Source organism: Melopsittacus undulatus, chromosome 11 (genome assembly GCF_012275295.1).
Source record: "Melopsittacus undulatus isolate bMelUnd1 chromosome 11, bMelUnd1.mat.Z, whole genome shotgun sequence".
NCBI lineage: Eukaryota > Metazoa > Chordata > Aves > Psittaciformes > Psittaculidae > Melopsittacus > Melopsittacus undulatus.
In genome coordinates this window covers 14,539,047-14,562,095 of record NC_047537.1, presented here as the reverse complement: position 1 = coordinate 14,562,095, position 23,049 = coordinate 14,539,047, and the positions used below count along the sequence as shown (strand labels likewise).

At 60.2% G+C, this 23,049-nt stretch overlaps 1 protein-coding gene across 1 annotated transcript; it reads left to right on the top strand.

Annotated features, from left to right (window-relative positions):
• The first annotated feature begins 1,602 nt into the window (after positions 1-1,602).
• On the top strand, positions 1,603-23,012 carry RHBDF2 (rhomboid 5 homolog 2). The gene is made up of 19 exons (XM_031044869.2): positions 1,603-1,699; positions 10,736-10,871; positions 12,242-12,391; positions 12,498-12,622; positions 13,893-14,085; positions 14,158-14,370; positions 14,807-14,932; positions 15,278-15,411; positions 16,074-16,292; positions 16,621-16,732; positions 17,190-17,264; positions 17,643-17,804; positions 17,951-18,051; positions 18,519-18,582; positions 18,706-18,800; positions 18,984-19,059; positions 19,532-19,632; positions 20,165-20,318; positions 21,196-23,012. Exons 3-19 carry the CDS (start codon positions 12,266-12,268, stop codon positions 21,613-21,615), a joined length of 2,496 nt encoding a protein of 831 aa, XP_030900729.2. The 5' UTR covers positions 1,603-1,699; positions 10,736-10,871; positions 12,242-12,265; the 3' UTR covers positions 21,616-23,012.
• The last annotated feature ends 37 nt before the right edge of the window (positions 23,013-23,049 follow it).

The window sequence follows — 23,049 nt, the reverse complement described above, 5'->3', positions numbered from 1 at the left end:
GACCTGTCCTCTCCCAGAGAAGTCAGTGCCTGGCATCTTGGCACAGGTCCCTGCTTGCTGCCTGCCCCAGCTTGTGGCTGGGGACACCTTCACCTCACTCATCCATCACCCCTGAGTCACAGGGAGCACCCACCCTGTGTCGGGGTGTCTGTCCCCAGCACCCATCAGTCTCTCCCCTTCTCCACCCGCTTCAAAGCAGAACTTCAAAGGAGCTGGGAGGAAACAAAAGCTTTCTCCACCCTTTTTTTTTCATACCAGGAACCAGGAGCAGATTTGCTGAGCAAGAACCCATGGAAGTGGAAAGTGGAGGCCACTGTGAGCTCAGCACCCTGCTAGACATTAGCAAATCCAAGCTGGACCTGCACTGCAGCACCCCCAGGGACAGTTTTAGTGCAGTGGGCCTTTTTGAAGCATCCGTGCTATGGTATGGTAAAAATAAAGGGAAAATACAGGTTTGAATGGCAAAGCAGAGATAACTCCTGGTCCTGGCTCGTCCCAGGTGTGAATTCAGCCTGAGACCTGCAGCGAGTCATGAAGCAAGGATTTATTTTATGGCAAAACCCAGAGCATATTTTCCTGTGTAAGCCTCAGCCATGCCAACCTCGAAAGGTCTCTTCCCAGCCCCTCAGATCCTGCCAGCACCTACTTTTCTCCGCAGGGATGGGAGGAAGCTGAGTGTGGGGCTGTTGGGAAGAAGAGTGATGCTGTGCTGAGGGCGCTAGAGCGGGGCAGCTTCCCCAGGGCTCTGCTCTGCCGGAGTGCTGCAGTGGCCGGTGCCAGCATCCCAGTCCTGTGATATCCTGTCACCTCACCTGCCCGGCGGGATGTGTCTGGACCTGCAGTGCACTTGGGAATGTGACAGCCCACACCATGCCCGGCACACTGCCAGCACCCCAGCGTGCCTGCTGCTGGGGAGCAGAGTCAGGGCCATGCCCTGGAGTCCCAGTAGTGACTGGTCCTAGGAGTGGTCAGTGCTAACAGTGACCAGTGCTAGTAGCAGCTGGTTCTAACGGTGCCCAGACCTGGTAGTGACTAGCCCTAATAGTGAATGGGCCTTATAGTGACTGGTTGTTATAGCAATTCAGTCCTAATAGTGGCTCATGCTAATACTGACTAGTGCTAGTAGTTGCTGGTCCTAAGGGTGACCAGTTCTAATAGTTGTCAGTCCTAACAGCGACCAGCCCTAATAGTGGTCAGTCCTAAAAGTGCTCGGTCCTAATAGTGACTGGTGCTCGTTTTAGCTGGTCCCAACAGCGACCAGTTCTCACAGAGCCTGGTCCTAATAATGACAAGCCCTGAAAGTGACCAGTCCTAATACTGTCTAGTCCTCATAGCGGTCTGTCCTAATAGTGACTGCTCCTAATAGGAGCTGGTTCCAATGCTGACCAGCCCTAATGGGGACCATTCCTGGTACTGCCCGGTCCTGATAGTGGCCAGTCCTACTGGTGATTGATCTGGTGCCCGGTGCCCAGCTCCCATCCCGGAGACCGGTGCCCGGTGCCCAGAGCGGGGCCCGAGGGAGCACCCACGTGTGACGCGATGGGCGGGGCCTATTCCCGAGGCCCCGCCCCTCCGGAGCTCCCGCCCCCCTGTGGCCCCGCCCGCCCCAGGTGGAGGCGGTGGCGAGCGGCGGCCGGTGCCGGTACCGGGACCAGGACTGGGGCGAGCGGACCGGGACCGGGGCCGCACCAGCACCGGGGTGAGCGGGGTCGGGGGTGGGGGCGGGCGGGGTCCCGGTGCCGCCGCTTCGCTTTGTGCCCGGCCGGTTTCGTTGCTGCTTTGTGCCCGGCCGCGTCCCGCCAGCTTCCTCCTCCGCCCGCTCCTCCCGCCCTGCGGCCGCCCGGCCCGGCCGGGCCCTGCCCGCGGCACCGACGGTGGGCGCCGGCCCCTCGGGACCCTGTGCCGGGGTCGGGCTGCGCGGACCCCGCTGTGTCCCTGCGGGGCGGGCGGCCGGGAGGGAGCGGGGGGACCCTCCTCTTCCTCATCTTTAGGGCGGGGGAAGCGGGTGCGTGGCCCCTCGGGGTGACCCAGCCGTGTGCCCCGGCGGTGGGGAAGCAGCGGGGGGGTCCCTGCCCGCTCCCCTGCCCAGGCTGGGGGGAAGCCCTAACCCACATCCCGGGCCCGGTGTTCCAGCGGGTTTGTTTCTGGTTTGCGGGTGTTCAGTGCCCTTGGGAAGCGGCAGCAGCCCCGAAGCTGCCCGCAGGTGCCCGGGTCCCTGCCCGCTCCCGCTCTGCCCCAGAGCACCGGCCCCTCCTCCCCTCCACCGAAGCCGGGGCTTTGTTGTTGGTGCTGGTTTGCGGTTGGGTTTAAAGGCTGTGGCGCGCTCACACGTGCTGCTGAAGTGGTGAGCGCTGCTGCCAGCCCTCTGCAAACAAACCAGCCCCTCCGGTCATCCTGCATCCGTACATGCATCCCGCAGGGAGCGGAGGGATGCTGCGTGTGGATGGTTTAGCCCGTTGGTTTGTTGTTGTTGGGTCTCGGTGGCTTTGGGGCTGAGGCTGAGCTTTACCGGTCCTGCCCTGCCGCCAGGCCAGCGGGACCAGGCAGAGGTTGTCCCTCTTGCCCGCAGCTGGGCTGTGGTACCCACAGCACCTGAGAGCCCACAGCTCTGCAGGGGAAGGGGACCCGGAGGCTGTGCTGTCGCCAATGGGTCCCTGCACAAGAGGAAGTACCTGCCCTCTTCCCCAGCGCGGCGTCATCCTTCCCGCCACGAGGCCGTGGGATGCTGGGACACTTTCCTGCCTCTGTGTGCCCCAGTCCCGGCCGGTGGCTCCCGGGGATTTCCAGGGTGAGCTCATCATTATTGTCCCCGTCCCGGACTTTCCTGCGCTGGAGCCTTCAGGAGCCACAGTCCCATGGATGTCCTGAGTGGGGAAATGCCACCGGCTCAGCTCACTCCACTGTGTCCTCTGAAGCAGCATCCATTGGCTCCTGACTGTTTCCCAAATGGGAAACAACCAGCTTGGAAATATCCCACCTCCAAAACAAGCTGGAGGGTTCAACCGTGGCCATGCCTGGGATAAACCAGAGCTGCCTCTGCCTGCTCTAACCCCAGGCATGGCTGGCTTCACAAGTGGATTCCCGGACTGCTGCCTCTGGGTCTGCTTTTCCAAGCCCCTTTGCAGTGAAGGGAGCAATCAATGCTTAACACCACTTGCTCATTTGGAGGGTGGCTTCTGCCTGCTCTGCTCCTGTTTGCTGGAAAGCAGGTGCCTGAAGCAAGCCCCCATGGCCTTCCCACTTCCTCTGGCACTAATGCAGCTGCATTGCAGCCTGTGAGCCCTGGGTGAGAAAGGGCAAACCACAGCGTGGGGAGTGGTGGTTGAAGCCGAAACAGGAGCCCCGGTACCAATCCTACAAGCCTGGTGTTGCTCTCGGTGCACGTGTGAGCCCCTCGATGCATGAGGGTGGCATTGCCGCAGCATGGATGCGGGCAGCAGGAGCAGCGGGTGCTGGGGAGCAGCTCGGAGGCTGGGATGCAGGCTGGCTGGGCCGGGTCTGGCTGGGGGCTGCACTCTTTGGGATGCCTTTGGAGTTCAGGCAGTGTTTGCATTGGGCTGGAAGTCAAGCACACAGCTGTATTCTGGGTCTGTGTTTTCTCATTTGGTGCTGCTCTCCTTTAACTCTTACAGTGAAGCTGAGGGATCCCCCAAATAAATCCTTATTTCATCCCTTTGGTTACAATCACAGAATCATAGGCTGGTTTGTGTCGAAGGGACCTTAAAATCATCCAGTTCCAGGGACACCTTCCACTAGGGCAGGTTGCTCCAAGCCGCATCCAGTGTGGCCTTGAGCACTGCCAGGGATGGGGCAGCCACAGCTTCTCTGGGCACCCTGTGCCAGCTCCTCAGCACCCTCACAGGGAAGAGCTTCTTCCAACTGGTTGTAAGTCTTAATCTGACAACAGCCCTCGGGATGAGCTTGGAGGCAAAGCAGTGCTTGTCACCAAAGAAAGTGTAGGGTGCATGATGGAGAATAGGCCAATGGGGGGTTATAATGGAGCGGTGATGATGGGAGCCCTGGTCTCTGCAAGGAGGGCTTGTCCTTCTCTCATTGTCCCTGTGTGGCAGCCCTGCTGGGAGCTGCCCAGGCCAGTGCAGGGCTCCTGAGAGATTCCCGTGTTTCCCATGAGCCCTGTAGGGATCTGAGTGCAGAGGAGCGAGCTTGGGCTTGGTGCTGGCCGGGGCTCTGCACCAAAGGAGTCAATTGGTAAGGGCTGCAAAGTGATAACTTAAATCCCTATGAGCCCACAAGTGATGGGATCACAAACTTTGCCCTCTTGCAGAGCTCTGGATCTAATGATCACTGGTCCCTGCTGTCCTGCCAGGCTGGGAGATGTCTGGTGCCATGATGAGCCCCCACCAGAGATGGGCATGGTCCCTTTTAATGACAAGGAACCAGGAGCTGTCATTGGGAGCATGTGGTGCTTTGGGTTGTGGCTGTTTCCCAGCCTCCAAGCTGTGCGTGTCCTTGCAAGTATGGATGGAACCCTTGGCAGTGATGCCCTTCTTTCCCTTAATCCCCATTTCTTTAAATACCGAAACAAAAAGCAGTTTGTGGTGGCTCTGCTCTTCATGAGCTATTAAGTGTGGGGAATGGACCCAAGGATGCCTTGGGTTGCCCCGGAACCAACCCTACTCTCTGCTTGGCCAGACTCCTGTGTCCCCCTTGTCCTTAGGGACCTGCAGCCCAAGGGCCACCATTGGCAGGGTGCTGATCACATTAGAGCAACCCCCAAATATCTGGTTTGGGAGCAGCCTGCAGTCCTGTGGAAACCAAGGATTTAAGAGGTTTTCCTTAAGAGGCTTCCCCCTTCTCTGGTAACTTAAATCTGGGGGAGTTGTATGGACTTTGCTAAAGTCCTTGGAAGCTGCTCCCAACTGGAGCCGCCGGGGCAGGGAAAGCAGGGAGTCCTCTTGTGTTGCAGTGCTCAGTTTCCCATTATGAAATGCACCAATGAGTCAGTGTGAAGGTCTCCTGTGAAACCTGCTCAAGCTCCTCTCGAGGTCACACTCAGCAGCCACGGGTGCAGGACCTGCTGCTGCAGCCATACCCTGAGAGCAGGGAGTGTGGGTGCAAACCGGCTCACTGGACACCACTGGTGCTGGCTCAGGAAGCAGTGTGGTACCCAGGGATGCTCCTTTCCATGCTGCCTTCGCTCCCTGTCCATCGTGCAGCAGATTGTGCTCGGGATGTGCCATGGTTATCCCTGTAATTTGCCATCCTGTAGGAACACTGGGCAGGGCTGGGAGTGACCTCTCATGATGTGGAAGCCCAAAGGCTGCACGCCGAGCTCATGGGGTGAATCCTTAGCGTGTCCTGCCCTTTCCTTGGCTCCTCTGTGGTGTAAGCAGGGAAGTCTTGTTGGGATCGGCACCATGCTGCTGCTGTAAGGCTTTTCCATGGGTGATGCCATAACCAGCTCATGCACGTGGTGGCTTACCCCAGTCCGACTGCTCCTAGGGAAGACATGGAGATGCTCCTTAAAAATCAGCATCTCCAGCCCCTGTGGTGGGCTCTGCGGCTTCCCTATGGGCACAGGGAATGGAGGCAGGAGGAGGATGAGAATGGTGTGAGGGAGACCCCATCAGCAGCTCTTGGCAGCTGAGAGGCTGCAAAGTGTGTTGCTGGCACCAGTCCATGGTGATGCTGTGATGAGGGCAGATCATCACACGGTTTCCATAGGCACTGGTGAGTGGAGGATCCCCCGTGCCTGGTTTGTGCTGTGTTGGATGGGAATGAGCCATTCCTGGTTGGGTTTTCCTCTGCAGGGTGTGGATTCGGGATCTTCTGGCCTTGTGGCAGTGAGGGTCAAACATGGCCCCTGCTCATCGGCTGCTTGGGAAGAGAGGGGTGGACAGGGAACAGCTTCCCTGGGTTGAACTGTGGGGCCGGGGGAGCACTGTGGCTTGATGGGGTGACCAAAGGGCACCCCCCAGGTGCCACCTTCACCCACAGCACAAAAGGATGCAGCAAGGTCCTTGTCCCCCCTCCTCAGGGAGCTGCTGGCCCCAGGGGCCATCAGAGAAGCTGCTGGCATCCCTTAGCATGGGCCTCTCACTCTGCACAGGCGAGCAGAATTGTGCAGCCTTGAACTGGCTGAGCTGAGATAAGGAGCCTGTTCCCAGAGATAGGGAGCTTGTTCTGAGGGGGCTCGTCCAGGGTTGTCCTGTGCCTGGGATGAGCCGAATTCATGTGTGGGTTTGAGCACCACCTCCCACTGCTGCATCCCATGTGGATGCTCATGGCTCACAGCGAGGGGACCCTCTGCCAGTTCCCATCCCAGCACCTCTCTGGGTGGCTCCATGCTCTCTGGAACAGGCAGTGGGGCGCTGGGGAAGTCTGGCCTGAGCCCTCACACTGGGAGCTGCTCTCAACATGGGTGCTTTTGAGAGCTAGAGGAAGAAACATGCCCTCCATCCCCATTGTCCCATCACACCAAGAACCGTGCATGGAAGGAGGAAGTGAGAATGAACTCAGCAACGACCTTTGGTATGGGGATTGCAGCAGGCTGCCCTCCCTTGCCTTGGATAAAGAACGACCTGGCACCCCTCAGCCCCTTCCTTCCAGCACTCAGAGCCAGGGCAGAAGCGCTCCCACCATCATGCCCGTGCACCCCCTGTGTAAGCCAGCCTGATGAGGAATTGTTGTAGCTCCGAGCAGTTACTTGGTTCTGAGATAAAACCAAGTTTAATCAGCCCTGGTAACCTGGGGAATCCGTGTGGTGCCTGGAGAAGAGCTTCCCTTGGGTCCAGAGAGTGCTGCAGCCCTGCATGTGCTGCCTGTTTGCAGTGGAGACTTTTGCCCTTTGCTCTCCCCGAAGCCGTTGGGGTGACTCAAATCCTCCACGTGCCTGGGCTCCAGCTCCGGAAATCCAAGAGCTTTCCCTAGGCTGCTCTTGGGCTGGGGGTCCTTTCCAGCAGCATCCATCACCCCGGGCAGTGCATCTCCACTGCAGGAAGCAGAGCAGGGCTGTGCAGTGCTGCCCATTTGGGGTGATGCTGCTGTGTGGGTACATGGAGCCCCACGGGGGTGGGTGAGCCAGATCCCTGGTGCTCCCTGCCCACCACAGCAGGTCAGGAAGCATTTGGGTGCTGGCATCGCTGTGATGGGAATGGGATTGCTGTGCTGGTAAATATTAATGAGGATGGGAAGCAGGCTGTGTCTGGGATGCGGGAAGTGCTCTGCAAGGCTCCTTCAACCCATTCCCAGATGTCGCAGTCAAATCCTTCCCTCTCCACGCTGCTACCAGTGGGATCACCCAGGAATGCTGGATACTGCAGGGTCACATAGGGAATCAAGCCCCTGCAGCAGTGAGGCTGTGTTGTGCAGTGGTGTGAGGGCTCTGCACTGCCCTGTTATCAACAGCGCCCGGCATAGCCCCCCCAGCTGCTCTATCTCCCCACTCGCTCCGCTTCCTTCCCGGGCGTGCTCCGAGCTCCCCCAAGCTGAACAAACCCGCTCTGGGTGCCCCGTGTCCTGCCCAGCACAGAAAATGGGAGAGGATTTCCTAATGGCAGCGCAGGTGAGGTGTGTGCTGCTGCCTGCACGCCCCTGGGGTCCTGCCACCCGTTGGGCAGCCATACCCCATCTTGCTACTCCAGTCCTGCTGGAGATGGGGTTAAAGATCCTGCTTTGGGTGTTGGTGCCAACCGCGTGGCTCAGGGATGTGGGAGGTGGGAGTGGGCAGCCTGAAATAGCACAGAATCCCAGCCTGGTTTGGATTGAAGGGACCTTAAAGCTCCTCCAGCTCCAACCCCTTCCACTGGAGCAGCTGCTCCAAGCCCCTGTGTCCAACCTGGCCTTGAACACTGCCAGGGATGGGGCAGCCACAGCTTCTCTGGGCACCCTGTGCCAGCGCCTCAGCACCCTCACAGGGAACAGCTTCTGCCTAAGAGCTCAGCTCAGTCTCCCCTCGGGCAGATTCAAGCCATTCCCCTTGGCCTGTCCCTACAGGCCCTTGTCCCAAGCCCCTCTCCAGGTTTCCTGCAGCCCCTTTAGGCACTGGAGCTGCTCTCAGGTCTCCCCTTCAGGAGCCTTCTCTTGTCCAGGCTGCCCCAGCCCAGCTCTCTCAGCCTGGCTCCAGCCGGTGGCACTGCTGGGCTCTGAGCTCCACTCAGTGGTGCTGGGCTGCAGCAGAGGAGCCCGGCAGGATGCCTGTGCCCCAGGGCACACTGCAGATGGAGGGGGCCATCTCCTGTATACCCTTAGGAGCAGATCCCATGGGGATGCTGGTACTTATGGCTGGGCTGACCGTGGCTGATGGCATCCCCGTGGCCATGGCTGTGCCAGGGGGAACTGCTCCGGTGTGAGCCCACAGGGGCTTGATGCTCAGAGCCATTGGACCGATGAACTCTCCCATGCATGGCTCTCAATAACCGGAAGCAGCTCTTAAGGATGCTCCAGCTTTGAGAGAGGTCTTTCACATGAATTATTCATGAAAGCCATTAGGCTCTAATGGTCTCTTGGGTGTGAGTGTCCGTGGTGGCTCTGGGGGTGTTTTGGAGGCTCCATGGCATTGCTGACCCCTTTCTTGCTCCCCTACGGAGATGAAGAGGGAAGAACAGGGGCTTGTGGTGCCTCCATTAAGGATGATGGGTGTGATGAGTGCTCCATGCCCTGCACCCTGGGGTGGCTCAGAGGCACTTTTCCCTCCCAGCTTAATTGCACCAGCCGGATGCACTTGTGTTTCAGGGCCATTAATGCTGCCTCCCCCCACACCAACGTGCTCAGGGAAAGGGATTCTGATCCTCCTCCGAGTGCCTGTGCATCCCAGCAGTGCTGCTCTGCAGGCTTGTCTCCAGTGTCTTGTACAGTGGCTGTGCTTGGTTGTCCCCAGGTCACCCCTTGGCCTTGCTGATGGTCCCTTTGTGTTGCTTGGAGCATCCCGGTGTGTCCCGTGCTGACGCCTTGTGCGAGCTGCATCACTTTTTCCATCGCTTTCTTCCTTGGGTGTGTTTCCTTGGGTCAGCGTCTGTCGTCATTCACCCCGGGGCTGGGAGCCAGCCCTGGTCACCTTCCATGTGTTTTGCCTGGTTGAGGACCAAAACCTTGTCCCAGTTGCTCACCAGGCTCTTTTGGGAAGGGATGGGGGCTTCACCCCCCTGCTGCTGTATCCCTCACTGCTGGATGTCAGGCGCTGGTGAGCTGCAGTGGACAAGGGAGCTGTGAGAGGGAAGGTGATGATGGAGGGGGAGCTCTAATGGACCAGCTCAGGTTACCCCCCCTCCATCCCCTGCCCATATATTAACCCCGCCGTGGGTGATGGCAGCATCCCACTGCATTTCTCTCTCCCTGGAGATCTTTTCCACCCTCAAGTGCATTGTGGACCCTTCTTCCAGCTCAAAGCACAGCCCCAAAAGCTCAGAACATGCTTTTGGGTGCTGAGACCCATGTCCACCCTCCAGCCCCCCCCCCATTGCAGTCACCCACCTTGTCCCCACAGCAGGGTGTTCACACAGCCAACCCCCCGTGCCAGCTCAGCACCTCACCTCCTGCCTCTCTTCCCTGTCCCCAGGGCAGAGCCACCCTGAGCTCCTTGGGGACCAGCAGCCCCAGTGGGGCAGTGGGGCAGAGCAGTGCTCCTGATGGGATGCTCCCCATCCCGGGGCTGGGGGTGATGGGGACAAGGGGGTGCTGAGCTGGTGGCAGGGTTGTTGTGGATGGAGGCACTGGCTGCCTGTTCTTATGCTGAGTGACAGTGGTGCCAGGGCCAAGCACATGGGGAGCTGGGAAAACACCTTCCCAGCACCATTCCCAAGGGATTTCCCTGCCTGGCACGGGGGTCAGGACCCGTGCTTGGGGGTGGCTGCTGTCCCAGACCCACGTGGCTGAGGGGATTTCAGCCCCTGGGGGCTGCCCCCCTCCTCCCCACTTTCTCCCAGTGCCAAATCCTGTGTTAATGCACAGAGCCATGGAAGCGGCTCCGGCTCTGCCGCGTGACCGGGATGGCAGGTGCCGACGGGATGTGCCAGATCCCTCGGGAAATGCGTCACCTCGGAGGAGGCCCCGCACTGCACCCGGCGCCGGTGGGGATGAACCCAGGGCTTAGACCTGCTTTGGCCAGGAAGCCAAGTGCTGCCTGGGGTGTGATGGGAGCGGATGGGGATGGGATTTTGGGGTAGGGATGTGAGAGCATCACGTCCTCTCACACCTCTGAACAGCACAGTTTGGCTCCAGTTTCTGTGCTCCTGGCTGTGCTGGCTCCCACCCTGAGAGCCATTCCCCAGCATGGATGAGGGTGTCCCAGGGCTTGCTCTGAGCCTAGCATGTTCCCATTCCCGGCTCTCCGGAGCAGCTGGCGCTTTGAGCTCATTCCCTGGGAGGCAAACAAACAGCGTCTCCAGCTCACCAGTGGGATGGAAAGTTTTGCTTGTGGGGCTGGCGTTCTCCCAGCTCAGAGCTATGGAACACCTCAGCCAGGCACCGGCATTCCCTGCAGCTGTTCCGCTTCCCAAGAGCCGGGCCTGGGAGGCAGTGGTGGGTGAAGGCTCCCACCCAGCCCCATGCAGCTCCCCTGACACAGAGCAAGGTGCATCACTGCAAGCGGTGGCTTCCCCTGCTCCTGCTGCCCTATGCCAGGGGCTGGTCCATGCTCCTGGTGTCTGGCTGCCGGCAGCTCCATCCCTAGAGCCCAGGGAGCACTGAGTTCCGCTCTCCCTCCACCCCACTGCTCCTGCAGCCCTCTCCCGTGTTCCCATGCGTGGGTTCTCATCACAGCCTCTCTCCCTACCAGGTGAGGCAGGAGGAGCTTGGCCCTGCTCCGGGGCTCCCGTGCGTGAAGGACAGAGGAGGAGGAGGAGGACGAGGAAGGCTGCCGTGGGTGTTTGCCATCGAGACGCGCTCCGTGGGATCCCCACCACTCTTATGAGGTAGTGAGACCCTGGTGTGGGGACCAGCTCTGGCTCTGAGCCCCCAGGGGGAAGGTGGGAGCTGGAGGCTCCCAGCTTTGGTGCTCAGTGGCAGCGAGGGGAGCTGCCGGCAGCACCCAAGGGTGCTGCTTCGGTGCCTCTGGGGAGGAGGTGAGGCAGGGAAGTCCCTCTCCCTGCAGCCCCTTTAGGCACTGGAGCTGCTCTCAGGTCTCCCCTTCAGGAGCCTTCTCTTGTCCAGGCTGCCCTAGCCCAGCTCTCTCAGCCTGGCTCCAGCCGGTGGCACTGCTGGGCTCTGAGCTCCACTCAGTGGTGCTGGGCTGCAGCAGAGGTGCCCAGCAGGATGCCTGTGCCCCCAGGGGTGTCACCCTCGGATGGAGAGGGCCATCTCCTGTATCCCCTTAGGAGCAGATCCAATGGGGATGCTAGTGCTTGTGGCACCATCCCTGTGCCATGGCTGTGCCTGGAGGGGGACAGGGGATGCTCCTTAGACCTGTGCAAGTCCCCTGGGTGCTGGCACGTGGCCGGGGGGACAGGAGGAGGCCAGGGTGGTCATGCTCCCTAATAGCACCTAATAGGATCTGGAACTCCCTCCTCGTGCTCACATGGAATTACCTTTCCTGTGAGGTCCTGCCAGGTGGAGCTGGGCTGCAGGGACCCTTGGGATGGGATTGCTTGAGGAATTAACCACCTCTGGGCCATTAAGCTTCTTCCTCTTGGCATGTGGTGCCCGGCAGGATTCAATCTCCCAGCCTGGCCTCTGTGTGCACGTGCAGAGGGAACAACCTGCATCTCCTCTCCCGTGGGGCACCCAACACATGGCAGGTCCTGGCTCTATGGCTGGCGGTGGCCTGGGCTGCCCCAGCCCCTCGCTGCAGCAGGAGCCATCCATGACAGGAGGCTGTGGGACAGGCTGGGATGTGCATTGGATGTTTTCAGGCTTTTGCTTTTACTCCCTTGCTGTGTCAAACCGGGGGGGGGCGGAGGCCCTGTGTGTGAGAGCTGCAGCCATGTGCCATGGAATTGCAGGGACACCCCATAGGTGCCATGTGCATGGTGTGGGATGTCAAACCCCGGTGTCCCACAGGCACGTGCTTGGTGTTGGGGTGCTCTAACCCATCACTCCTGACCTCCCTCACTCTGCTGCTGCCAGGTGAAGGGGTGCTGCTGGTGGTTCTGATGGAAGGCCCCCTGCTCACCCAGACCCAGAGAGGGGGTGTGGGGCCTGCGGACACAGCAGCTGGGCTGATGGTGGTGAGGCCTCAGCAGCACAGGGGCTGAGGCTGCTGGGATCCCACTGGTGAGGCCCCCCCCTTCTGCTGGGACCAACTGGAGATGCTTCTTCCCCTCTCATTGACTCCATGCACCCACAGCCTGACGACTGCTGCTGGCCTGAGATGTCAGCGGGGGACAAGAACGGGGGCAGCCGCTCCAGCAGCAGCCGCCTGCAGAGCAAGAAGCCCCCCAACCTCTCCATCATCATCCCCCCCCGGGAGGTGGAGGAGGATGGTACCCGCAAGGAGGTGAGAGATGGCTCCTGCATCCATCCCATGCTGGGCTCGGGGAGCTGCTGTCCCTAAGGGACCCCCTTATGTCATCCTGTCCCTAACTCCCTGCTCTGCCTTCCAGCCCTCCAAGGTCCCCATCTACAGAAAGAGCAAGAGCTTGCAGGAGCCCCGCTCGAAGGGATCCGATGGCTTGGAGCGCCGGCCCGGCTTCCGCCGGCAGACTTCCCTATCCCAGAGCATCCGAAAGTGAGGGCTGGGAAGGGTTCTGGCAGCAGCTGGGTCACCAGAGGGGTCCCTCGGTCCCTGTTAGGGTGCTGTGACCGTGGGTACCAGCTTGGGATGGGATGAGAATTGTGTCTCCAAAGGGAGCGTGTTTGAGGGTTTTGTGCAGCTCTGCTTTGACTCTCTGGTGTCTGCCTGGGGATAATCCTGCAGCAGTTGTTCAGTGTTCATCCACACTGTTCCTGTACAGTGGGGACATTTCTGAGCCCTGTTTATGTAGAACCTTCACAAGCTCCTTGAGCTGGATGTCTGCTGCAGACCAGGGCTGATGTGTTCTGGACATCACAGAATCCCTGCCTGGTTTGGGTTGGAATGGACCTTAAAGCTCCTCCAGCTCCAACCCCTGCCACGGGCATGGACACCTTCCACTGGAGCAGCTGCTCCAAGTCCCTGTGTCCAACCTGGCCTTGAACACTGCCAGGGATGGGGCAGCCACAGCTTCTCTGGGCACCCTGTGCCAGCGCCTCAGCACCCTCACAGGGAAGAGCTTCTGCCTAAGAGCTAACCTGAATCTGCCCTGTTTAAATTTAAACCCATTTCCTGCCAATCCGTAAAGAACCCATTACCTTGCCCATCCTGTCCTGTGCAGCATGCAGCCCTCGATGGAGTTGCCTCTCCAGAGAGACCCAAGGGCCAGTGACACCTCTGTAGCATCCGTTTATTGAGACCCTTAACCAGGTCAAAACCACCTTTCTGAGTCACCCCAACACACATCACCCACCCCAAAAGAGGATGCCGGGGGGGTACCCGTGGTGGGGGGACCGATGTGTGCAGTGTGCCCATGGTGTGAGCGCTGTGCCCATGGTGTGAGCAGTGTGCCCACAGTGTGAGTACTGTGCCCATGGTGTGAGCAGTGTACCCGTGGTGTGAGCAGTGTGCCCACAGTGTGAGTACTGTGCCCATGGGGTGAGCACTGTGCCCGTGGTGTGAGCACTGTGCCCGTAGTGTGAGCACTGTACTCACGGTGTGAGCAGTGTGCCCATGGTGTGAGCACTGTACCCACGGTGTGAGCACTGTACCCATGGTGTGAGCACTGTGCCCATGGTGTGAGCACTGTACCCACAGTGTGAGCACTGTACCCACGGTGTGAGCACTGTACCCACGGTGTGAGCACTGTGCCCATGGTGTGAGCAGTGTGCCCATGGTGTGAGCACTGTACCCATGGTGTGAGCAGTGTGCCCGTGGTGTGAGCACTGTACCCATGGTGTGAGCACTCTGCCCATGGTGTGCGCAGGGGCACGGCACAGTGGTTTGGTGTCAGCAGCGACTGGGAGGGGAAGCGGCAGCAGTGGCAACGCAAGAGCCTGCAGCACTGCAGCATGAGGTACGGCAAGCTGAAGCCTGCCTACCGCGACATGGAGCTGCCCAGCCAGGAGGTGCCCTCCTTCCAAGCCACCGAGTCACCCAAGCCCGCCAAGATGCCCAAGGTAGATGCTCGTGGTGCAGGGTCCTGCTCCCGGCCTCCCTGTCCCACCACTGACTCCTCTGCCCTCCTCCAGATCGTGGACCCGCTGGCCAGGGGCCGTCCCTTCCGCCACCCCGATGACACCGACCGGCCCCACACACCCCACCACGTCCTGCCCCCGCTCACCCCTGGTGTTGTCTCCTTGGCCTCCTTCAACAGCATCCGCTCGGGCTACAGCCGCCTCCCGCGCAGGAAGAGAGAGTCCGTGGCCCACATGAGCTTCAAGGCGGCCGCAGCCCTTCTCCGTGTGAGTCTCGGGGGTATCCTCCTCTTCCTGACCCCCAGCTCCATCCCATTGGGCTCTGCTCAGAAAGTGAAGCTCTGATGGGAACTGGACATCCCTGGAAAAACCAGCTTCTGGGTTTCACTACTGAGGAGCCAAGAAGCTTCTCCTGCAGCTCTGTAGCCCCTGGGCAAGCCTTGGGAGCAGTCTGTGGCACCAGGACCAGACAGGATTCAGAGTTCTCTTGTCATGCTGACTGACATGGTCATAGTCCAGCTCGGCTTTGAGGAGCTAAAGGCAGCTCCTGCTGCCTGCCCTTTCCACACTGGGGGATATGGAGGCCTGTTGGGGTTTAATCCTTGCCACTTGGTTTAGGGGAGGGGAGGTACAAGAAGCCCTCAGTGCTGCAAAAGCTGGGGGGCTTCTGGCTGCTTACCCCCATTTGCTTCCTCTGCCAAAGGGACGCTCTGTCCTGGAGCCGCTGGCTCCCAAGCAGAGGAACAAGAGGAGCTTCATGTACCCCAGCTTCATGGACGAGGACATGGTGGATGCTGCTGATACCCTGGACTCATCCTTCTTCAGTAAGGCGAGTGCTGTTCCCTGCTGGAGCAGGGAGGGTCCTGGTGCCCTGCACAGGGGCTGGGTATGGATTGGGGCTCTAATGGGCACCCCCATGTGCTTCACCCAGCACTGGGAACAGGGGCCTTGGTGCCCTCTGTGCCTGGCACTGCAGAGCCCAGGTCTTGGGGGAGGCAGGGAGTGATGCCACCAGTGTGGGCATGATTCAGGCCTTGTGATGTGCAGTCAGTGGGATGTCAGTGGAGATCACCCCCTTCCCAGGCTCTGGAGCCAGCCTGGCCTGGCGATGGGCATGTTTGGTCCCGAGGAGGTTTCTCACACATGCAAGAACAAATCTTCATCCTGCTTCCAGATGGACATGCACGACGAGACGTACTCCATGCCTGATGATGTCTTTGAGTCGCCACCTCTATCAGCCACCTATTTGCGGATGCACCCAGTAGGGGAGGATGCCAGGGTGTCCCCTGAGGTGGAGCAGCTCACCCCGTGAGTACCAGCTCCCAAGTGCCCTGCCCTGGGCAGCCTGTTCCAATGCCTGAGCACCCTCTGGGGCAGGAATTGTTCCTCAGCTCCATCTAAACCTGCCCTGGTGCAGCTTGAGGCCGTTTCCTCTTGTCCCATCCCTTGTTCCTTGGGAGCAGAGCCCAGCCCCTCCTGGCTCCATCCTCCTGTCAGGCACTTGTAGGGAGCCATCAGGTCCCCCCTGAGCCTTCTCTTCTCCATCTGAACCCCCCCGCTCCCTCAGCCATTTCCCATCTCTCCTGTGCTCCAGGCCTGCACCAGCTCCATTGCCCTTCTCTGGCCCCGCTCCAGCCCCTCAAGGTCTCTCGGAGCTGAGCACAGGATTCGAGGTGCAGCCTCCCCAGTGCCCAGCACAGGGGCACAATCCCTGCCCTGGCCCTGCTGCCGCACTGGTGCTGATGCAGCCCACGATGCTGGTTTCTCCCTGGCTGCCTGGGCACAAGCTGCTCCCGTTCAGCTCCATCAATCAGCACCCGCAGCTCCTTCCCCAGGAGCAGTTTCCAGCCGCTCTCCCCAAGCCTGGAGCATTGCAGGGGTTGTTGTGGCCCAGGTGCAGGACCCACACTTTGCCTCTTGACCCTCACCCCTTTGGCTCCAGCCTGTGCTGGTCTCTCCTCTCTCTGCAGGCGGGAGGGTGCCCGGCTCCCATCAGCCGGTGCCGGTGCTGGTGCTGGGCCAGCTCCACGGCGAGGCCGGCGCATCGCTTCCAAAGTGAAGCACTTCGCCTTTGACCGCAAGAAGCGCTACTACGGGCTGGGGGTGGTGGGCAAGTGGCTCAACCGCACGTACCGGCGCAGCCTGAGCAGCATCGTGCAGTCACAGCTGGAGATCACCGACAGCCACCGGTGAGGGGGCACCCGTGGGACGAGGATCAGGGCTTGGGGCACTGCAGCATCCCTTTGCCCACCACAGAATCCCAGCCTGGTTTGTGCTGGAAGGGACCTTAAAGCTCCTCCAGCTCCAACCCCTGCCACGGGCAGGGACCCCTTCCACTGGAGCAGCTACTCCAAGCCCTTGTGTCCAACCTGGCCTTGAACACTGCCAGGGATGGGGCAGCCACAGCTTCTCTGGGCACCCTGTGCCAGCACCTCAGCACCCTCACAGGGAACAGCTTCTGCCTTACATCCAACCTCCCTTGAGCTGCTCTCCAGTTTTGGCTTCTTTCCTCCACAGGCCCTATTTCACCTACTGGATCACCTTTGTCCACATCCTCATCACCTTGCTGGTCATTGGCACCTATGGCATCGCTCCCATCGGCTTCACCCAGCACGTGACGACAGAGTTAGTAAGTTTAAGAGCTTCTGCCCGGGGTGGTCACCTCCCAGCTCTGCAGTGATTTGTGGCTGCTGAGGAAAGCAAGGCTGGTGCCCAAGGGTGCCTTTAACACCCCAGCAGGTGTTAAAGAGGTGATCCTCCCCCTGGGGTTCATCATCAGCTGGCTGCAGTGCTCCCCGGCTACCCAGGCTGGAGAGCAGAGCAGGGATCCATCTTCCCGGGGGGACCATGCCCACCAGTGTCCCCACGCTGTCCTGCTGGGGCTGGGAGCATCTTGGGTTGCTGCTGGCTCCTGTTGCTTGAGGGGCTCCATTAAACAGCTGGGGCAGGGGTGCACGCGTGCTCCAGCAGTGCTGCTCTCCTTCCCACATTGCTGTGGGACCCAGCAGCCCTTCCCTTGGGACAAAGGGGCTGCTCAGTCCCCCATGAGCAAAGGAGCGAGTGCTGATCCTGGCCTGGCTCTGCAGGTGCTGAGGAACAAGGGTGTCTATGAGAGCGTCAAGTACATCCAGCAGGAAAACTTCTGGATCGGTCCCAGCTCGGTAAGGACTGTGCTGGACCACTGCCCCTCACCCCCCACCCGAGGCTCTGCCCCCCACCAGCCACTGCTCCCCCTGCCCTGAGCCCTGGGGTGCTCCTCTCAGATGGTGAGGGATGAGGGTGCTCAATCCCTCATCCCAGCCCTTGGTACCCCCATCCCTCTGGACCTGCCCCTTGCTTCCCAGAGCTGCAGCATCATGGTGGGATGCTCAGAAGGAACCCAATCTGCCTTCCCCCCCCCCCCCGGGTAATGGCAACTCAAGGGCTATGGCCTGTGGGGACACCCTGCCCCTGCCGGGCGCTTCCCAGGGCAGCTGGAGGGTGAAGGGGGGTACAAGGGGACCCACAGGGCATCCCCTGCACTGGCATCTCCCTCCCAGATCGACCTGATCCACCTGGGAGCCAAGTTCTCCCCCTGCATCCGGAAGGACCAGCAGGTGGAGCGGCTCATCCAGCGCGAGCGGGATCGGGAGCGTGGCTCGGGATGCTGTGTCCAGAACGACAACTCGGGCTGCATCCAGACCCTGCCGCAGGACTGCTCGGTGCGTGCATCGGGAAGCGCTGGGGATCCCTGCAGCAAAGGGGGAAGCCATCTCCACCCTGCACAGCACCAGGGCAGGATGAGTGTGGGATCAGAGCGGGGCATTCACTGCCGCATCCTCAGTCTCTCCATCCATCCTCCCCACAGGAGACGCTGGCAACGTTCATCAAGTGGCCGGGCACCAATGCACCAGCCTTGGGCTCAGGGGAGAAGAGGACGTCAGGGGCTGTATGTCACCAGGACCCCAGGTAGGGGTGACAAACAGCTGGGGAGAGGTGGCACGGTCACCCAGCTGTGCATGGGGCACCATGGAGGTGCTGTGTTTGCAGGTTGGGTACCTTGAATCCTCTTGTGCAAGGGGCTGGGAGGTCTGACACACCATGACAATAAGGAGGGAATCAGTGGGGAAAGTGAGGTGGGGCCTGTCCAAAATGCAGTGAGCAGTGGGAGATGCCATTGTCTTGTGCTGGTCCCTGCTTGCCCTGCTCTGCTGGGGTGGGTGATGCTGCAAGGGGGTATCGATGGGGTCTGGGGAGGTTCACCCATGGAAGGTGCTGCTGTGGGGTGCTGTAGGACATCGATGTGCAGGATCCCCCCCAAGCCATGGGAAGGGGCAGGTCCCAGAGCTGTCTGTGCCTAAAGGGGGGTTACCAGTCTGTAGGGAGGGATGTGCTGGGGGGATCCATCCTGACCCCCACCTCTCTCCTCCCACCAGAACATGTGAGGAGCCAGCATCCAACCCACCCCACGTGTGGCCAGATGACATCACCAAGTGGCCGGTAAGAGCCTGGTGGCACCATGAGCTGGGCAGCACTGTGGTGGCAGCTCCATGGAAGGCTGGGCTGGCCGTGGGCTGTCGGGAGAGCCTGGGGCTGGACCCCATCCATGGCTCCTGCTTCCAGATCTGCACCTACGAGACCAAAACCAACCACAGCGGCTTCACCCACATGGACTGCCAGATCAAGGGCCGGCCCTGCTGCATTGGCACCAAGGGCAGGTGGGTCACAGCATCCCACAGGTCCCACCACTGCTGCCTCTTGTCCCATTGGAGATGGAGGAAGAGGGAGGTTATGGATCCTCACTGGGGTGGGAAGTGCGGTGGCTGCTGGGAACAGAGGGGGATGCTATGGGAATGGGAGCGATCCCAGCTCCAAGTGATCCCACTCCTGCCTCTGCCCAGCTGTGAGATTACGACGCGGGAATACTGTGAGTTCATGCACGGCTACTTCCATGAGGAGGCAACGCTCTGCTCACAGGTGAGGGGCAGGGAGACATGGTGGGACATGGGAGCAGGTGAGTCACACGTTGCCATGCTGACGCCGAAGGGATTTAAAGTATCCTATGGAATGGGATGTGGGTAGAATGCATTTGAGCCGGGGGGATGCAAAGTGCAGGGGCTTTCCCAGCCATAAGCTGGATTCTGGTCACTGCGTGCCTGACTTGGGGTGTGGGTAGGAGGGAACACAGTGCCTGAGCCAGCGTCACCTGGGCAGCACCGGGGTCCTTGGAAAGGGCACATTCCAGGCAGGAAAATGTCCCTTCAGGATCTCCTGCAGCACCAGGGATGCTTGGTTGCTCCCTTCCCAGCACCTGCGCAATGTGGGAGCCCACAGCAGCCAGGCTCCCCCCACAATGGATGCATGTCTTCCCTGTGACCATCCTGTGCTCGCTGCGGTGCTGTGCTGGGGCTGAGCCCCCATCACCCCCTGATCCCTCCTGCCTCTGCAGGTGCACTGCCTGGATGAGGTCTGTGGCCTCCTGCCCTTCCTCAACCCGGAGGTGCCCGATCAGTTCTACCGCCTGTGGCTGTCCCTGTTCCTGCACGCTGGGTGAGTGCAGCCCCTGTGCCCTGGGGAGCGCAGTATCCATTGGGAGGAAACGTAGAAGGGCTGCAGGAAACCTGGAGAGGGGCTTGGGACAAGGGCCTGCAGGGACAGGCCAAGGGGAATGGCTTGAACCTGTCCGAGGGGAGACTGAGATGAGCTCTTAGGCAGAAGCTCTTCCCTGTGAGGGTGCTGAGGTGCTGGCACAGGGTGCCCAGAGAAGCTGTGGCTGCCCCATCCCTGGCAGTGTTCAAGGCCAGGTTGGACATAGGGGCTTGGAGCAGCTGCTCCAGTGGAAGGGGTCCCTGCCTGTGGCAGGGGTTGGAGCTGGAGGAGCTTTAAGGTCCCTTCTGACACAAACCAGTCTGGGGTTCTGTGTCTGTGATCCCCAAGGGCTTGCGAGAGGAGAGAACAGCCCAGACTACAACAGTGTTCACGGTGCTGTGTCAGCTGCCTCATGGCCCGGGGCAGTGGGTGGGAGGGATGGGCAGGGGTAATGGCAGGACTGGGGGTCTCTAACTCAGAGTCTCTCCCCCAGCATCATCCACTGCCTGGTGTCAGTGACTTTCCAGATGACGGTGCTGAGGGACCTGGAGAAGCTGGCAGGCTGGCACCGCATCTCCATCATCTTCATCCTCAGCGGCATCACTGGCAACCTGGCCAGTGCCATCTTCCTGCCATACAGAGCAGAGGTGAGGCTGGGAATGGGGCGCTTGTCCCACATTACCCCAAACCAGCCAGCTCAGCAGGGCACCCGTCCCCAGACTGTCCTGGCAGAGGTTTGTGGAGGGGGCTGCAAAGCAGAGCTCTCATCCCCTGACAGGTTTTGCTGTGCCATGGAGGGGGGGTCTCTGCCCCACATGTGCGGTTCACACGTGTGGGTCACGCGTTGCCATGTGTCAGTGTGTGTGCAGGGTCCCCAGGCAGGCAGATGGCTAATCTGCTGGCACCAAACCCTGCCAGCTTTAAATGAGATCACACCGAGCACCCTAATCCCCCGGGGTGCACTGGGACAGGGCCAGGGAGGGGGTGATGCTGCCGGCTGCTGAGTCATGGAAACTACCAGCATCTTCCCTCCTATTCCTCCTCTGCTCCCTCCCCTGAGCTGGTGTAAATGCAGCCCCAGGAGGGATGCAGGAGTCAAATGTGTTTTGCAAGGGGAAAAGATGATCTTCCAGTGTCTGAAGGGGGCTACAGGGATGCTGGAGAGGACTCTTCATCAGGGACTGTAGCAACAGGACAAGGGGTGATGGGTTCAAACTGAAACAGGAGATTTAGGTTACCTCTCAGGCAAAAGCTGTTCCCTGTGAGGGTGCTGAGGCGCTGGCACAGGGTGCCCAGAGAAGCTGTGGCTGCCCCATCCCTGGCAGTGTTCAAGGCCAGGTTGGACACAGGGGTTGGAGCAGCTGCTCCAGTGGAAGGGGTCCCTGCTCGTGGCAGGGGTTGGAGCTGGAGGAGCTTTAAGGTCCCTTCAACACAAACTAGGCTGGGGTTCTATGGTCCCTGTGGACACAGGGATGTGTCTGGGGTGATGTGGCAGGGCCAGTCCTGACTTCCCCATCCCTGCAGGTGGGCCCTGCTGGCTCCCAGTTTGGCTTGCTGGCCTGCCTCTTTGTGGAGCTCTTCCAGAGCTGGCAAGTGCTGGAGAAACCCTGGAAAGCCTTCCTCAACCTCTTCGGCATCGTCCTCTTCCTCTTTGTCTGTGGTCTCTTGCCCTGGATCGACAACATCGCTCACCTCTTCGGCTTCCTCAGCGGCCTCCTCCTCTCCTTCGCCTTCCTGCCCTACATCACCTTCGGCACGGTGGACAAGTACCGCAAGCGAGCCATGATCATCGTCTCCTTGCTGGTGTTCGTGGGGCTCTTCGCCTCGCTGGTGGTGTGGCTCTACGTGTACCCGGTGAACTGGCGCTGGGTGGAATACCTGACCTGCCTGCCCTTCACCAGCAAGTTCTGCGAGAAGTACGAGCTGGAGCAGGTCCTGCACTGACCGCTGGTAGGGATGGTGCTGGGAGAGGCACCACTGGTGATGCTGCCCATGGAGGGGTCCCCACCAGCCCCTGGAGATGCTCCAGGATGGGGCTGACCCTGAGCAGGGCTCATCCTTGGACTCACCCCTCTTAAACACTGGGTGTGCAGTGGGGAGTGGGGCTGGAGCCAGCCCTGCACCCCTTTGGGGCTGAAAAGCCCATAGCTGGTTTGGGGACCGACCCCAACTGTTGCTTGTGTGTGGAAGGGCTCAAGGGAAGTGGGATTTTGGTGCACACAGGGCTCCCAGCCTTGGGGGGGGGGGGATGTTGCTGGGGTGCTCTGCCTGTGCCCCTGCCTGTGTCACTGCCTGTGTCCCTGCCTGTCCCGGTCCCATCCCACCTCAGTGCCCCGGGTGCTGCAGCTCATACTGTGAACACGACCCCCTTTTTGCAGCTCTTTATGCCCAGGGGTTCCCCACTTTGGTCTGCCCAGGGTCTGTGCTGTGGCTCTGAGGTGTTCAGAGCTGGGCTTTGAAGGTGTTTGTCAGTCCTGCTCTCTATGTCCTGTTCCCCTGAGGCAATGGAAGGAGATGTGTGCTTCCTCAAGGGCTGGATGGAGAGGCAGGACTTGGGGCAGGGGCGTTTCTGTTCCCCTCATTTCAGTGAAATTCCCATTTTGGAAGCAGAGGGGCTGCATGTGCTGTGTTCATAGAGCCATGCCAGGAGGTAGGCATGGAGGAAAACACCCTGCGTGCCTGTGTGGCTGCTCCTGAAGCCCAGAGACCCCTCAGGAAGCTGTCTGTGCTCCCCTCTTCTGCTGCTGCCTCCAGTCCCTGTTGTTACCCCTTTCCTCCTTCACAGCACAGAGACCCAGGAGCCATCATACCTCGAACGGTGCAGACAGAAGTGCAGGATGGGGCAGTCTCCATCCTCCTCCCCTGCCTGCCCCAGCCCTGGCTGATGCTCCCCAGCATCCCCCCATCCCTGCCGCTGGCCGCAGTGTGAAGGCAGGTCCTTCCTGGGGCCACTGACCCCTCTGGGCTGGTTTGGAGCCAGGCTGTCTCTCCCTGGTGTGTGTTGCTTTGGTGCTGGTGGGTCTCAGCACTGTTCAATGGGGGAAGGTGGGAAAGCCCCAGCTGGGGTGTCCTGGGATGAGTATTCAAGGGCTGGGAGCTCGGCTCCCTCTGTCCACAGCTGCTCCCGGGATGAGCCTGGGAGCAATGTGGCACTTCCTCCCTGCATCCTTCCCTGCATCCTTCTCTCCTCCATGGGCCAGTTTTCACTCCCACCCCTCCCATTGCTGCTCCAGCCAAAGATGAACACTTCACCTCATTTGTCTCTTTTTGATACTTTTTTAAAAGCTGTGGGTTTTTTCCCTTCCTTAATAAATTTCTACCTGTATTTAATGAGCCACAAAGGCCTCTTCTCCCTTCTCGGGCACGGGGATGTGGTGC